The sequence below is a fragment of the Cupressus sempervirens genome, chromosome 3 (genome assembly GCF_028749045.1).
Source record: "Cupressus sempervirens isolate cs-2001-9-10 chromosome 3, ASM2874904v1, whole genome shotgun sequence".
NCBI classification, from domain to species: domain Eukaryota; kingdom Viridiplantae; phylum Streptophyta; class Pinopsida; order Cupressales; family Cupressaceae; genus Cupressus; species Cupressus sempervirens.
Window position 1 is genome coordinate 98,247,208 of NC_143120.1, and position 16,905 is coordinate 98,264,112.

Genomic DNA, 16,905 nt, shown 5'->3' on the forward strand with positions numbered 1-16,905 from the left:
AAACCTCCTCTTCCAAATTGTCGCTCTCTTCCTCTACAATCTCTATTTTCTACTTGTGGAAATGATTAGAAATTTTCCCCTTTGGTTCTAATTACTACTACTTGCCTCATCCTTTTTCTTTTGATCATCATTTCAGCTTCCATAAAACCATCCACTGCAACCTCTTCCACTATTCTTGTTATCAAACTTCTTGTTCAACTTTTCCTTAACTCTTAAGGAAAAGTGGTATACCTCTTGAATACTGTTCATTCAGATCAGACTCAACTCCTCTTGAATGCTTGGCTTCAACTTATTAAGATAAAAATGTACAAGCATTCCTTATATATGCATTTTTTTACTACCCAAGAAGTTTCTTGACATCAAACCCTAACCCTTGAGATTGACTAACCCTAAAATAACATATATAGTCAGTCTGAAACACCTTTGACACTTATTTTGGAAATTTTGGTTGACCTAACTTTGGAAGGCCATAACTTTCAAACCATTTCTCTGATTGGCTATTATAACCCCTTTTAAGAATCCTCAACTTTTGATCTACATGGCCTAACTTGTGTAAGCTCTAGTTGACCCCATTTCAGAGCCCATTCGGGGCCTCTAGTGTTATCAAAACTGAACCTGAAGTTTTTATACCAAAATTATACACCAACAATCTGCAATAACTCCACAAATACTCATGATATGACACTGAGCCTCAACTGGCAGGCTAATATATCCAAGATGAATATCCACCTTTGAAATTAGGACATTTTGAGCTGGTATGTCCGACTTACTAAGTAGCAACCCTCTAGAACAACATCTTTACACTGAGACAACCCTTACTTAGGAAATAAGAATGAAATATTTTTGGGTGATACAAGATTTATCTTACACCTAAGATGCTCCTACACCAAGGCATATGAGGTGATTTGTGAGTTGGCCAGTAAATTTGTGAAGAACACGTGAAGAACATAGCTGTAGGAAACGTGTGAAGTTGGTGAAAGAGAGATTGCTTGGAGTATTACCAAGCAGATCAGAGATAGAGGATGTGATGAAGTCCAGTTAATGAACTAGGAATGGGTCAAATGAAGATCTGAACATGCAAAGTGAGTTGTATTTTATTAGATTAACCTAGATGTTACATTCTAACCATTGTGGTAGCAAAATCCTTTTATCAAGGTTGACCTACCAGTCATGTTGTATATCCTTTAATCATGGTGACATTCTGATGGAATATTTTAAAGACGTCTAACAAGGCCACTCCTAACAAGACAAGTAAATCATTTAATAGGGTCACACCTAACAATGTGTTTTGTAACCTTTAACAAGGTTGGCTCTTAACCAAGCTCACTTCAGAAGAGTGAAAAAATGATAGCATGTTACTTGATGGTTTTTCCCAAATCGGGTTTCCATGTTAAATCTTGTTGTCATACTTGTGTGAATGTTGTTTTCATGTCTCATGTTATAAACTTTTATATGTTTCTTCAATTTGGCTAACACTAAAACATAGAGCTAAGTGTTGATATGAATAAGTTGAGTTATTGATGATTTTCTATATCGGTCGAGTGGATTTATGAGTTTGACTAAGTTGTTTGCTGTTAAAAGTTGAATTGGTACATCTAGACCCAAGGATAATTGATTCGCCCCCCCTCTTAGTTATTCTAATAATTCTAATACACTCTTAGGTCATTGATAATCAACTAGGATTTGTCAAACATTCATTACTACCCCTTTCCTCCAAACTCATCCACTACTAGCATTATGCCACTCAAAGTCACTCTTATATGTACAACCTCACAATATTTTGCATCAACATAATAACTATATTAATTCTATTCTAATGTTGCCTTTACACAACTTCAACCTTGTCCCATGAAATACATGTTATCAAGTTGATTTAAGGTCTAAAGACATGTGTAGCAATACGATGTTTTAGCTAATGGTGGTCAATATTCCACTGCTAAGGTTTTGTAGAAATAATTGACAATGTCTCATTTGGTGGTTTGTCTTCTTGATATCACAAAAGGACTTTTGGGCGTTGGGCTAAAGGATGACACTACAAAGTCTCTTTGTGAGGGAATGATACTTTTAATATCCAATCTCCTTTCAAGTTTTTCCCCTTCCTCTCCATCCTCTCTTAATGTGATTGTTAATTAGGTCAATTCCCTTCCATTCCAAATATTTTTTGGAAGGGATTATTTGTTTAATAGAAATGAAATTTTTGTAGGAACATGCCCTTATATTAAAAAATTCACAAATCTTGGCCAAAATTAAATGTAATCATGCTTTTATCTTTAACAATTGGAAGGAAGTAACCTATGTATTCATCCTCTGGCCATGGTTTTCATCCTTGACTTTAACCCTCTCGAAGACAAGGAAAAGGTGTTGGAAAATGTGCATTGGTTTCTCAGTAGATATATTTTATGCCTTAAATATTGGTTCATATCCTTTCATTCTCCATTATTTATACTTTTCTCTATTGCATATCTTTGGGTGTGCATATCGTACTTCCCCTTGCAATTTTAAGAATTTGACAGTTTGTGGTCCATTTGTAATGGGCTAAGAAACTATTATTGTACCTCTAAAAAAATGACTAATTATGATAGCTCAACTTGTGTATGCTTGTGTTTAAATAGATTTCTCAAGGTCTCCATGTTGAGATGTCTCTAAAGGTGGACAATGGAAGATAGTGATAAGCTCAAGTAGATTATAAAAATTCATTCGAGGTGCAAGAAACATTTCTCAATAGATCACAATACTACATTGATTTAAAAAGTTAGCTCATGTGTGGGGTTTTTAGGCCTAAAATGAAATGCACACCTATTTTTACCATTATTTCATTTCACTAGAGTCTTGATATCCTTTGGCTACTTCTCATGCTCTTTTAGAGGTCATTGAAAAATGAAATCCCCCCTTTACTAGATTTGTGACACCTGCCTATAAGGGCTTCACACGAGGATAATATAAAAGGTGATATCTTGGAGATCTCATCAACCATTATGAAGAATATTAAATCTAATGCTACCACTCTTTGTGATTGCTCCTAGCAGTATTTCCTAAGTCTACAAAGCATGTTGGTCCTAGGGGGGTAAGAGAACAAAAAAAGCTGTACACTCTTACAAAGAACAAGAATGAACATAAATTAATAGGAAGAACTCCCTTACAAATCCAAGCACTTAATGACACTTAGATAATCAAAGAAATCAATTTTTTCTGAAGAAATATACCATGTTGATGTGCCCCTATCAAAGGTTTGGTTCAAATCACTATTTTTATTATGAAATTATTTAAATGGGAGTGGACCTCATGTCAACAACTTATCGCTCAATTTTCTTTTTGCATCAACATATTTTGATTACATCACCTAACTCTATTAATGAGTACTAAAACCCTAATTCTTGTACTAGGTTACTACATCATTTTTTTGTTCAAGTTATCACACACTACTATAATCACATAATCATCATTGGTATAACTTCTACTTATTTTTCAATTTACTAAAAAATATTAAATTGGATCTAAGGGCATAATATAAGAACAAGATCCTTACTTTGCAAGCTTCCAAAGACATATTTTCCAACATAAGCATACTTATTATAAGTTCAAATATTCAAGTTGATTTTGTATGTATGAATAGAGAAAAGATTCAAATCACAAGAGTAGGAATGAATCTACGAATATAAGACCTAGTGCAACAAGTGTCATCTTCAAAAATATAAAGGGCTTTGTGATTTGAGCGGGGAAAACTGTGAGCACTTAGACTGCAACCCTATAGAGGGGGCTTCTAAGAAATGTTTCATTTAAACAAGTTGTACATGCACTATTATTGAAATTATTATCTTGTCTTCAATTTGTTGTTGTTGAGTTTATGTTTTGAATAATATGTGTGGGTTAGATTGTGATAAAAATATGTTAAGCTTGTTTTGAGCATGTCTTTAAAGAACCATCCTATTTTTTGTAATAAGTAACATATCAATAGTAACATCACTAACTTGAAATCTTTTTAACAATAAAAAAATTAATAAATTTGAAAAATAAATTAAATGTTAAAATTATGTAAGACCATTTAGTGTAAAATTGGCAATATGAGGTTTTTTTAAAAAACTCATTAATTATTATTAATATAATTCATTTTATATTAGAAAAAAAATTGCAAGTTAAATCTGTGTCATTATTACGTTGTGAAAAAATCTACTTAATATACAATAATTTTACCAAAGACAAAGAACACTATAATCTTGCCAAAGACAAGAACAATATAATCTTGCCAAAGAATACATTATCGTGCCAAAAAACAAGAACAATAGTATCTTGCTGAAAGCAAGAACTAATAACTGCAAACTATATCTATTTCTAATACATTTCTTAAATTCACATTTCCAATTATTTGAAATCTAACAAAATATTTTATTAAAGGTTAAAAGTAAGTAAAACATTCTATTTTCATATTATAATTTATATTTCATAAATTCTGTAATTAATTGCTTTAACTTAGTTGATTAATTTAGTGGGGATATTTATTTTCCACAGATTCCTTATAAGTCACATGGTCCTTATGTTCTTTTCTATTTATTGGTTTTTAAAATTCGTTCATAACAATAAAAGTTATCACGAAAGAAAGGAAAGACGCGTAAAATAGATATTTTTATACGACCCCGGTGCGTTGCACAAGTCACAAAGGAGGAGGAAGTTTCTCTTGCCGAGACAATTATAGCAGATCAAACCTTGCAAACCTTTGGTTTTCTTTTGCCTGAAGGGAAATTTGTGGTCATCTGGATAATCGATATATTCGTTACAACATCCGAAAAACCTGGCAAGTTAAATTTCCTGTTTGTTTCTACCTCTTTAATTCAATTTTTCCGTAAATAATTTGTGCTTTTGCTTCCATCTAAAAGGAGAGAAAGAGAAAAAGTGGAGATTTGTGGAAATAGGATGCAAATTGAATGGAACTGATGCGGTTTGGGGTAATTTTTAAATTGGGTACTGCTGAGGGTTGCCTTTTAGGGTTTTCATCGCGAATTAGCTAAGCAATATTTGAATTTTAAGGTATCAAGTATTTGAGTTTAGGAAATCTGCTCGTGGCTACTACAGGGATTTGATGTTTAAAGAGGAATTTGGCTTTGTTGTTGCGATTTACTGTGGATTTAGAGATCCGGATTTGCGGGTCTGAAAGGTTGTTTTTTTGGCAGCTGCGTAAAACAAATTAGGCAATTTTGTGCTGGGCATTAATATATGATGTGAACTCTGGAATTGATGTGTGTTTTCGGGGTAAAAATTAGGAAATGATTTTTTTTCCCCATGCCCTATAGTTTTGGTAATGTTGATTAAGGTTTCCAGTTTAAAAGGTTAATTCTGTTCTTTGGCAAGTTAAGTTTATTATATTGGTGTTAGAATTTAGTTAATGAGTAAAAAACAATATTTGGAAAATATCGCTTGTGGGTTCGAGTGATTTGATCTTGGCTAATGGAGGGTGTTTGTTTCAGACTGTAAATTCTGGCTAATTTATAGAATGTGAGATTCGGAGTAATTTAGGGTGAGAAAGCTCAAGTTGGGTATTGGTGGGTCTATTTTGCGAAGCCTTATTGTGTGCTTCTTAGGAGTCTATTGGACTTTTAAAGATTTCTATCAAACTTATGGTAATTTTTGTTTGTAGTTTTCAAAATTTTGACGCTAGTTTTATGGAATCTGTTTAGGTTTAAATAATCTTTAGCTTGGTACTTGGTCAGTTATGTGGGTTTTGGTATAGGTTAAATTCTATTTAAAATGTACTAAAGACAAAATAAAGTCAAATTTTTTTTACAGATTCAGGAAAACGTAGTGATTTTTTTCCATTTTTTTTGTTGTCGTCGACTACAAACTATGCAGATTATGAAGATCAAACGCTGAAATTTTAAAAAAAATTTATGATGATGTTTTCGATTTTTTGAAAATTGGTCAACTGCACAATTTGGATGGAAGATGGCTGCCTCTCTGAGTTTTTTCTTGTGTGTGTGATTGTGCAATATTCTTTTAAATTTTAAAAGTTTGGAATTGTTGCCTTCAAAACATTGGATAAATGTAATTCTGAAATTTATTTATAATATTAGCATTCTTTTAGGAGTTAACTTAATCTTAAGAGGGATTTGGATTTTTGTAAGTTAGAAACTCAGATCTTAATAGAAATCTGGAAAACAATGGCGTATATTTTATTGTGACCTAAAATGTGGTGCCAACACGAAGTCTAGTAGCTATTGCGCTTTTGAGTAATTTGAATTTGGGTAAGTTATTGGCTATGTTTCTGAGCTTTTTGTGCGTAAGCTGAATTTCAGGGCTTTCAAATTTTGTATTTGGTAAGTCCGTATTTAGGTACTGCCTAAATTAGTGCTTCGAATCCTTCTTTTATGTTTGTGCCAAAGATTTTGTGAATTTTTTGAGATGTATGCGTAATTTGTTTAAAAAGGTTTGTGTCACTGCCTGCAGGAATTTAGTTTTGGGGCTCAAGTTATTTAATTTGGGGTTTCAGATCAAAGGATTCAATGGGAAACACTGAGAGGTTGATGGATCAGATCTTTCAGCTCAAATTTACCTCCAAGAGCCTGCAAAGACAAGCCAGAAAATGTGAGAAGGAAGAAAAAGCCGAGAAACTCAAGGTTAAAAAAGCCATAGAGAAAGGAAACATGGATGGAGCTCGTATTTACGCCGAGAACTCTATCAGGAAACGTAATGAACAGTTAAACTACATGCGCTTGGCCTCTCGTTTGGATGCTGTGGTTTCCAAACTTGATACTCAAGCCAAAATGATGACAATCAACAAATCCATGACATCAATTGTTAGGTCATTAGATACTGCACTTGCAAGTAATAATCTTCAAAAGATGTCCGAAACAATGGATCAATTTGAATCACAGTTTGTGAACATGGAGGTACAGTCACAGTTCATCGAGAATGCTATGGCTGGTAGCACTTCTCTTTCCACTCCAGAGGATCAAGTCAGCACTTTAATGCAACAGGTAGCTGATGATTATGGGCTTGAGGTGTCTGTTGGCCTACCTCAGGCAGCTGGTCATGCAATTCCTGCCAAGCAAGAGAAAGTCGAAGAGGATGATTTGAGTCGACGTCTTGCAGAGCTGAAGTCCAGGGGTTAATCTTTCCTTTGTTAAACGGTTGTATGAGCTTTTCCTTTTGGTAATCATGACTGAATGATTGCGATAATAATGCAAAAGTCCTTTATATTGAAAGCTCGTAAATTCAAACAGTACATAGAGACATGTCTACTTATATTGTTGATATATCTTTGTAAGGGCTTCGATTTTCATGTAATATCTAATCGTGGATTGCTGTGGCGCATGTAATATTTTTTCTTTTTATGGGGAATATATCTATATTGGGTTGTCTTCATGTTGTGTAAATGTCAGGCATTGCTTAATATTTGAGTTTTATATATCAGCATCATTTGTTCCATGTGATTTTCATACTGTAGTATTTTATCTAAATGTTTTGCCTCTGATGTGAAATAAAATATTTTTGTTGGAGATGATTTCTTGGTTGTTCAATCCTTGGTAGATTCTTTGAATTGACATTTAATAGTATATGACATAATTGTAATTGCGGATGACCACTGCTTGCTATATTAGTGTACTGTTCTTCTGTGTAAAATTATGGCCAAGTAAGAGAATTTGTCATTAGTATACCGTTTTTCTGGTTATATCAGAAGGCAAAGTCTATGGTGGCAGTAAGTAAAATGTATATTAAAACAAATTATCTTTCGAATATAAAAAAAATGCGTTTTTTTGATCTATCGATAATTTAACTAACAAAACAAATATGAAATAAGTTTTTGGGCTAACTACAAATAAAATTATTACTAACTAGTATAGATATCAACAATTTTCCAAGGAATTAAGAACGGACTAAAGGTATCATCACTTCTCCTGTTGACATTTAATGCTTATCAGTGACAAAACCCGCTTGCACTGTGTGAGAACAGTTTGTTCTTTTTCATCTTATCAGAACGAAGAACATGAGGTTTTTAAACAGATTGTGGACCGGTTAACCATTTTGCAATTCAAAGTGGAGAGGGAAACATCAGCATATCATAGATTCATGGGTAGTCTCTAAATTGACAATGGAGCCTTGATGAAAGGCTGTAGTAGTCTAGTTTATGTAAAAAGGCTGTCCTTAGTCCTGAAAGGGGCTTCTGTATAAACATCACCATTGCAACTCGAAACTTCTTCTTGATAGGGGTGGTCTAATTTTTAGGTTTTAGACATTGTAAAAGTAAACTACTGACTTGGCTGACGAACCTAATTTCTTTTAGAGCATGGATGACAATCCAAATAGATATCTTGTAGATCAATTCTTTTGTAAGGTGATAACTTGGCAGGAAATGTTGGTAAACATTTCTGTGAAGGTATCGTGGGCTTCACAAAGTGATTGAAGATCCGAGACATTGACTATTAGGCCGACTTAACGTCATATGAAGAATACCTATTTATAATTTAGCAGGAAATGTTGGTAAACATTTTTGTGAAGGTACCTTGGGCTTCACAAAGTGGTTGAAGATCCGACACATCAACTATTAGGCCTATTTAACGTGATATGAAGAATAGTTATTTATAATTTAATACTTACATTTCCTGTATTGGGATTCTTAAGCTGGACATCGATAGGTGGTTTTTTGAACCCTGGCAATGATTTAGTAATGAAGTTTCAGAGCTCTAAATGGGATTGTGATATGACCTTTGTTGTTGGCGTCGATGGTGTTTTTGGATGGCGGCAATTTAGATAGTACATACAATTCTATATGTTTCTGCGAAGGTATCTTCGGCTTCACAAAGTGATTGAAGATCCAAGACATTGACTATTAGGCGGACTTAATGTGGTATGAAGAATACCTATTTATAATTTAGCAGGAAATGTTGGTAAACATTTTTGTGAAGGTATCTTGGGCTTCACAAAGTGGTTGAAGATCCAAGACATTAACTATTAGGCCTGCTTAACGTTATATGAAGAATAGTTATTTATAATTTAGTACTTACATTTCCTGTATTGGGATTCTTAAGCTGGACATCGATAGGTGGTTTTTTTAAACCCTGGCAATGATTTAGTAATGAAGTTTCAGAGCTCTAAATGGGATTGTGATATGACCTTTGTTGTTGGCGTTGATGGTGTTTTTGGATGGCGGCAATTTAGACAGTACATACAATTCTATATGTCTGCATTATATGTCTTCTTAACAAGATAATTTGATTGTTTGACTAAAAATGTACAAGCTATTATATTTTTTGCCTTCATTCAATGCTTGTTCTAAACATACTACATGGCTGTTTAGTTTCCACTGTAAGAACTGTTATCATTATTAATTTTATTTCATCTTTATTAAAACTTGTCTGTCTACATGAGATTGCGATATGACCTTTGTTGTTGGCGTTGATGGTGTTTTTGGATTGCGGCAATTTACATGGTACATACAATTCTATATGTCTGCATTATATGCCTTCTTAACAAGATAATTTGTTTGTTTGACTAAAAATGTGCAAGCTATTATATTTTTGCCTGCATTCAATGCTTGCTCTAAACATGCTACATGTCTGTTTAGTTTTCACTGTAAGAATTGTTATCATTATTAATTTTATCTCATCTTTATTAGAACTTGTCTGTTTACATGAGAGTACAGAACTCCATTTTTTGTAATTATAGTTCTGAAAATTGGGAGCGATCAAGTTAACTATTGTCCAGTGATATCTTGCAGATTTTACTAGTGTCTTCACAGACGCAATAGGTTAGGCTTGAGATGTTTAGTCTGAAGTTACGAGATTTTAGAGGGAGTGTTCGGCCTAGAAAGATAAAGAGGTATGTTTCAAGTCAAAATGGGCACGTGTTGTCTGAAGCTTCTTGCAAATACCTACAGGCAAGGAACAAACGCCTCACAAAATATGAGTTGAACTAGTTTTTATCTCACCCTCAGATTATGGTGGGTTTGAGGATGCATGTTGCGTCTCCCACACACTCATGCAAGTTTACACGAAACCTTCGAGTACTTTGAATCCACCCAAAGCCGGCTTTGAATTGTTGGTGGGTTTGAGAGGATTTTTTTGATGTCAGCTTTATGACAATGCTGATAGGGTATTTGGAAGAAGGAATGTTCTTCGACGAAAAGTAGTGCTGATCTTTACAACGAGAAGTGTACTGCTGGTTTCCATCAAAATATAGAGAAAGTAGCATGTTTAACGGTATGGTTCTGTAGATACACTCCTCTGCTAGCTCTGCCAGAATTTTGACATGAAAACTACCTTGAATGGGGCCATGATCATGACTCGAGAAACTATGACAATTTCCGCATTAACCAATCTGGAGAATATAATTCCTTTATAGAAATACCCAATTTCTGTGTGGGAAATTACTTTAAAAAACACACCCATTTGTTGGAGCAAGTGTTGGATTATATGCAAATACCATTCAGATGCCACCTGGCCCGGCAACATTGTCACTTGCATCACAATTCTCTGAACCAGTTTTCATCCCAAAACTTCAGTGACCTACTACCATTGAAAAAACCATACCCAATCAGGGCTTTCAAGCGATGAAAAGGGAACTCAATCAAATCAGTGGACAAATTATAGAGCTAATTTTTTTTGAAAGAGTCATTTAATTGACAGTGTTATGGTAGTTTCCATCTCGAATGTCTAATTTTATGCAGTCTCAAGTCAACAAGGGTCGAGATCAATAGGGAACTCAACCAAATCAGTGGACAAATTATTCTTACCTCTAATGAAGTGAAAAGAATCAGCACGGGGATTTGAAACTTGGATTAAGAACCCTCCCCTAACACTGGGAAAATAGTAACTTGAATACAACCTTCCCCTAACACTGGGGAAACAATAACTTGAATACTAGAGATGTAGGTGGGGAAATTAAATCAACCAAAAATCAAGAAGGCGGACTGCAATTAAAGGAAACTTTGGGAAGTCCTTTTAGTTTGACTGATTATTACCGTGAAATTGTGATTCAACAGATGGGGGCTAGGAGAAGCTTTCAAGTTACCTTAATTCTTTATTTTTCAGAAAATCTCCATTTATGGGGGCAAAGTAACCATTTATAAGAGCAAATGCTAGACCATGTTCACTTACCATTCAAATGCTATACTCCCCCAACATGGCCACTTTTTGTATCAGAATTTCGTAAACTGGTTTCATTTGAAAACTTAAGATACCTATTACCATTCAAAGAGAAAACGACGAGAATTTTTGTGAGACTCTCTTAGTTTGAAAATGAGAGGGGTGAAATGATTTAATTGACTATACTAAGGTGGTTTCCATTTCAAATCTAAGGCGGTTTCAACTTCTAATGTCTAATTTTTTGTGGTCTCAAGTTGATAAGAGTTGCAATAGAAAAACCTAACCACAGAAATTGACAAATGATTCTCACTTTCAAAATTAAAACAATCATATAGGAAATTTTGACTTGATGGGATAAGAGAACCCTCCCCTAGCACAAAGTAGCTTTTGATAAGTCAACCAAAAATAAAGAAGTGGGCTTATGATTAGAATAAGCTAGCGGAAGTCCTAATTTGAATAGTTCTTACCTTGAAAGATGTGACTTAATAAATGAGAGGTTGCGAGTTACATAACTATAGTTATTTTTGCAAATATTGACATTAGTTTTTTTTTGTAAAGACTTATTTAAGAGAGCAAAAAATTACACTTGAAAAGAAAATTATGCACAATTGACAATTCGAATGTGGCCTACTCCACCAACATGGTCACTTCTTGGTCACTTCTTGCATTATTGTTTGCTAAACCAGATTTCATTCAAACTCGACAGACTTGGTACTGATTAAAAATTAGATAATTAGGACTTCCAAGCAATTAAGTTCAAAGTGACTCCCAATAAATCTTGGGAACAATGGAAAGATTTGAATTTTCAAAAATCTGTAAAAATAGAACAATTCCTTTTTTAAATGGGCAATGCACAACAAAGATGCCAAAATATATTGATATTAAAAAGATCTTACATTAGGAAATTGTCTGACCATGGGTTCTAGGACAATTGTCATGAGACCAAAAACCAACCAACCCATATACTAGACCATCCTAGGATTTATAGAGGCCTCCATGGACAACAAAAAGTGTTACGAGGAGATCACATCACGGCTAGACAAAATTATATATTGAACATTTTAGGAATATCATTTGCCCAAGGAATCTCCTCTCAAGGTTTGATTAAAGCCACTATGTCGACATCATTGTGCATAAATTCTTCTTTGAAAATTGGACATAGCAACAAGTAGGATTGAACCTGTCGGGACTTAAAATTCAAAAATCTTGAGGTGCAATTAATGAACTTGAGGACAATCACAATACCCTAGAAATGACACAACCAAGATTAGAGAATCCCCAAGGGAGATGTCTAACCTTGCAACAAGAGTAAGCATCAATGGAAATATGCAAACTAAGAATAAAACACCTAATATAGAATAATTGTTGATATGTAGTGACTAATTAGGAAGCTACTGTACACTTTTCATAACTGTTTTTTAGTTGACTCATCAACCATTTCCCAAGGTTGAATTGCTAGGTATGTTTAGAGTTAACTTGTTAAGTTGACATAAGTTATGTAATATTGGCTTAGGGTTAGGGTTTTGAAAGGTGAATATGCAACCTCTTGTAGTAGCATTGAACTGTAAGTGAGATTGAAGAGTGTAATAGGTTGAAGTTATTGGATAAAAATATTGGACTCACTGTTTAGTAGATGTAGCCTAGGGATTGAGTGAACCATGTTAAATCTTTGTGTCCCTGTTCAGTTTATGTGTGCTTTATTCTTTTGTGATATTGGTTATATTTGCATGTAACTGTTATTTTGTGTCTATCTAGTCCTAACAAGTGGTATCAAAATGAGGTTTTTTTAGTTATCCTCTGCAAGGAAGTCTCTCAGTTGAGTGGGAGTCTCATGTTTGAGTGGGAGCAATGACAGACAAGGGTAAGATGAAGGTTGAGAAGTTAATTGAGTGAAACTTTCAATTATGAAAAACACAAATGGAGGACTATCTTTATCAGAGGGACTTATGACATCCATGGGGAGGAAAATCCAAGAAAGATCCAAATATGATAGATGAGGATTGAGACATTTTGGATAGAAAGGAACTTGGGAGTATTTTTTTTTATGTCTAACACAATCGATGACATTTAATACTATGAAAATGATGACAATTGAAGAGTTGATGGAAGCCTTAGCAAAGCTGTATGAAAAACCTTCCACTTCAAGCAAGACATTTCTTATGAAGTGTTCATTTACTATGAAGATGGTAGAAACTGGGTATGTTGTTGATCATCTAAATGAGTTTAATACGGTTACAAATCCTTTATCTTATGTATATGTCAATTTTGATGAAGAAATTAGGGCTCCCTTGATTTGGTGTTCTTTGCTTGAAAGTTTGAATGACTTGGTAATGGTTGTGAGCAACTCTACTTTTGGTTCTAATACACTAAAATTTGATGATGTTATTGGTGTTACTTTGAGTAAGGAAACTTATAGGAAAAACTCAAAGGATATACATCAAGAATTGTCTTAAATGCACAAAGTAGAGACAAAAAAAATGAGAGAGGAAACAATTCTAGAAAATGTGGAAAATCAAGAGCAAAATCAAAGGGGAAGAGGTCTCAATCCAGAGGACCAAGAGATTGTTGAACTGTGGGAAACTAGGTCATATGAAGAAAGATTGATAGTCTTGGAAGAATGATGAAGGAGACAAACAAGAATGAATAAGGAGGAAAATGTGGTAAGTAATATATCTGAAGATGATGTTTTGCTTTTTTCTTTATAAAATGTTGATGATTCATGAGTTTTAGATTTAGGGGGCTCATTTCATGGTACAACCCATAGAAATGATTTTCTTGATTATGTCCAATGGGATTTGGACTAAGTTTATTTGGGAGATAATGAACCCTGTTGGGTTGTTGGAAAGGGAAGAATTAAGATTATGTTGTATAATGAGAATCATTGACTACTACAAGAGGTAACACATGTTCCAAGGCTGAGTAAAAATTGTCTAGTAAGGCAATTAGGGATGAGGGTAGCGCTGTTACTTTTAATGATAAAAATTAGAAGGTTTCAAAAGGTTCCTTAGTAGTAGAGAAAGGTGTGAAAGCAGACACTTTATATCTTTTTATAGGTCACACAATTCCTTCTCCTTTAATTGTTTCAGAGAAAAATCAGTATTCAAGAACAAGTGTTGCAATTGAGTAAGAAGAACATCAAACAATTATTGTAGATTCAAAAATAATACTATGGCACATGAGTGAAAAAAGTATAAAATTACTTAATTCAAAGAAAGTTTTTCTAGGTCTAAAATGTGTTATCATAGATTTATGTGAAAGTTGTGTTTATGAAAAATAAAAGAGAGTTAGTTTTGCGAAAAAGTGAGAATGAAAAGAAAAAAAGAGAAATTAGAGCTTGTACATACAAATGTATCATGACCATCTCATGTATCTTCCATTGATATCCCTTTTCCAAATGTTACATTCATTGCTGACGCACCTAGAAAAGTATGAGTTTATTTCCTTAGAAAGTATTTAAACTTTTAAGAAATAGAAAAGCTTGGTTGAGAATGAGATTGGTAAAGAGCTAAAATGTCTCAAATAATGATGGTGGGTATTGTAGCAATTTTTTTCTAGATTATTGTTTCTCTAATGATATTCCTAGGTAGAAAACCATTCCAATGAATCCACAAGAAAATGGAGTGGTTGAATGCATGCACATGACAATAATGGAGCGTATAAGGAGTATAACATTGCATGTTGGGTCACCCTTAAATATGTGGATAGAGGTTGTTAGTACTACTACATATTTAATTGATAGAGGTCCCTCTACTCCTTTGGGTTGTAACATTTCAGAATAAGTATGGACATGTAAGAAGATGAGTTTTTCTTTTTTTAGAATCTTTGATTGTGAAGCATTTGCACATATAGATTCTAAAAATACGACTATGCTGGAAGCTAAATCTAAGAAATGTATTTGTTGGATATGACATTGATGAATTTGGCTATATACTTTTGGATTTTGAAAATAATTTTTTTATAAGAAGTTGGGATGCCATATTCAACAAGAAAGTGTTGTAGAATGATCTGTTGCAACAACATGAGAGGAAAGAAAATGATTATGTAGAGTTGGATGATACACATAAGGATGATGTTCCAACAGTCTCTTATGCTCCACATAAATACCACATACCCCAATGAATTGGAGACGATCAACAAGGCTAATTATAGCTCCTAAAGTAAATCCCCCTCTTTGTACTCTATTTTATTAACTGATGTTGGTGAACCAAGAGGATATGATGAAGTTGTGTAGGTGGATACATAGATTTAGAGGGAGTTTGCAATGATAGAAGAAATGGGCTCCTTGTTGTAATATCAGACTTGGAATTATGGAAGTTGTCTACAAATAAAAGTGATTTACAAAATAAATAGGTATACATGATGAAACAAGAAGATGGAGTTAAGAAAATGTTTAAAGCCATGTTACTTGTAAAAGGATTTGCACAGAAAAATGACATTGATTTTGATGAGATGTTTTCTTCAATTGCTAAAATGACTTCTATTGGATGAAGAAATATTTATGGAACAACCACATGGATTTGAGGTCAAGGGTAAGCAGAACTTAGTGTGTAGATTGAAGAAACATTCATACGGCTTAAAGCAAGCACCTCAACAATAACATATTAAATTTAACAGTTTTATGAATGAGCATGGATACACTTAGTGTCATTCTGACCATTGTGTTTATTTTAAGAGGTTGGATGACAATAACTACTTCCATGGCTAGCGGGCAGGGGGTGCATGACATGACATTTTCTTTAATTTTTGCTTGTGGATGTGGTTCTAATGATCCAAATATGTCCAATAAAGTGGGTGTCCACGATGAGAACCTCCATCATGATTAGAGTTCCACATGTACCTCAAAATGTTTTACTTGGACACTTAGGTGAGGTCACAATCACTTCATTGATTGTTATTAATGTGTTTGTTTTATGCAAGACCACACTCATGGTCATCTCGACTTTAAATACCTTGATATTGGTGTAACCCTGTAACATCAATTGGAAGCTATACTAAGGTCACCTCAACACTATGCCTTGATGCATACATGAATTTTCCACATCTAATCTGATAAAGTTCAAATCCATACCCTTATGGTCGCACCAAGACTAGTGAAGGTTGTGTTGACTAAGATGTGCCAACAAATTCTCCGTGTTGATAAAAATGGATATAAAAGAACAAAGACACTATAAATGTATTCATCCTAGGACTGCATATAGACTTTGCATTTTTCATGGGCTAAGGTACACCCAACAATCTTGAGGCTTCATATGATCAATCATCACCTCATCACCTTAATAGTCAACTGTGAACCAATCAATTGAATCAAAATCATTCATCAATTAAATCAAGGGGGTAGTAACCAAAATCATCATATCACATAACTAAGCACTAATTTTTCAGATCATTTGAAACATATCAAATTAGAGCTCATAAATATGCCACAAGATATGATGCTAAGGTATACAAGAGAGCTAAGACATACATCACATAGTGCTAGACAAGTAAAAAAACATCCACAACATCATATGCAAAATGGAAAGTATTGAAATTAAAGGACATTTATGCCATATACATAAAAGTAAAATGATACAAGAGAGACACAAATGCTGCAAGTAATATCAAATCCACACACACACGCACACACACACACACACACATGTATGTATGTATCAAATTTCAGGTATAATGAGGTATCAAAATCTAGTTGAATGTCAAAAATCTAATGCCCCACCAGGGAACCCTAGAAAAAAAGGATTAAACATGCACTAGATATACACAAAAATCATAGAAAGGAGAACAAGACACCATGTAGATCTCACAAGCAAGTGACTACGACATCATTCCCACTTTG

At 33.9% G+C, this 16,905-nt stretch overlaps 1 protein-coding gene across 2 annotated transcripts; it reads left to right on the forward strand.

Moving 5' to 3' along the window:
• Positions 1-4,651: 4,651 nt before the first annotated feature.
• On the forward strand, positions 4,652-7,351 carry LOC149564969 (ESCRT-related protein CHMP1B). 2 transcript variants are annotated; one of them, XM_089818499.1, is made up of 2 exons: positions 4,652-4,789; positions 6,436-7,351. In XM_089818499.1, exon 2 carries the CDS (start codon positions 6,492-6,494, stop codon positions 7,098-7,100), a length of 609 nt encoding a protein of 202 aa, XP_089674625.1. In that variant the 5' UTR covers positions 4,652-4,789; positions 6,436-6,491; the 3' UTR covers positions 7,101-7,351. The 2 variants fall into 2 exon arrangements, with proteins under 2 accessions (XP_089674625.1, XP_089674627.1); XM_089818501.1 differs by having other exon boundaries at positions 4,789-5,149.
• Positions 7,352-16,905: the final 9,554 nt, after the last annotated feature.

Excerpts from the sequence above, each read along its gene's own strand:
- LOC149564969 (XM_089818499.1), top strand. The coding sequence starts at position 6,492 with ATGGGAAACACTGAGAGGTTGATGGATCAGATCTTTCAGCTCAAATTT.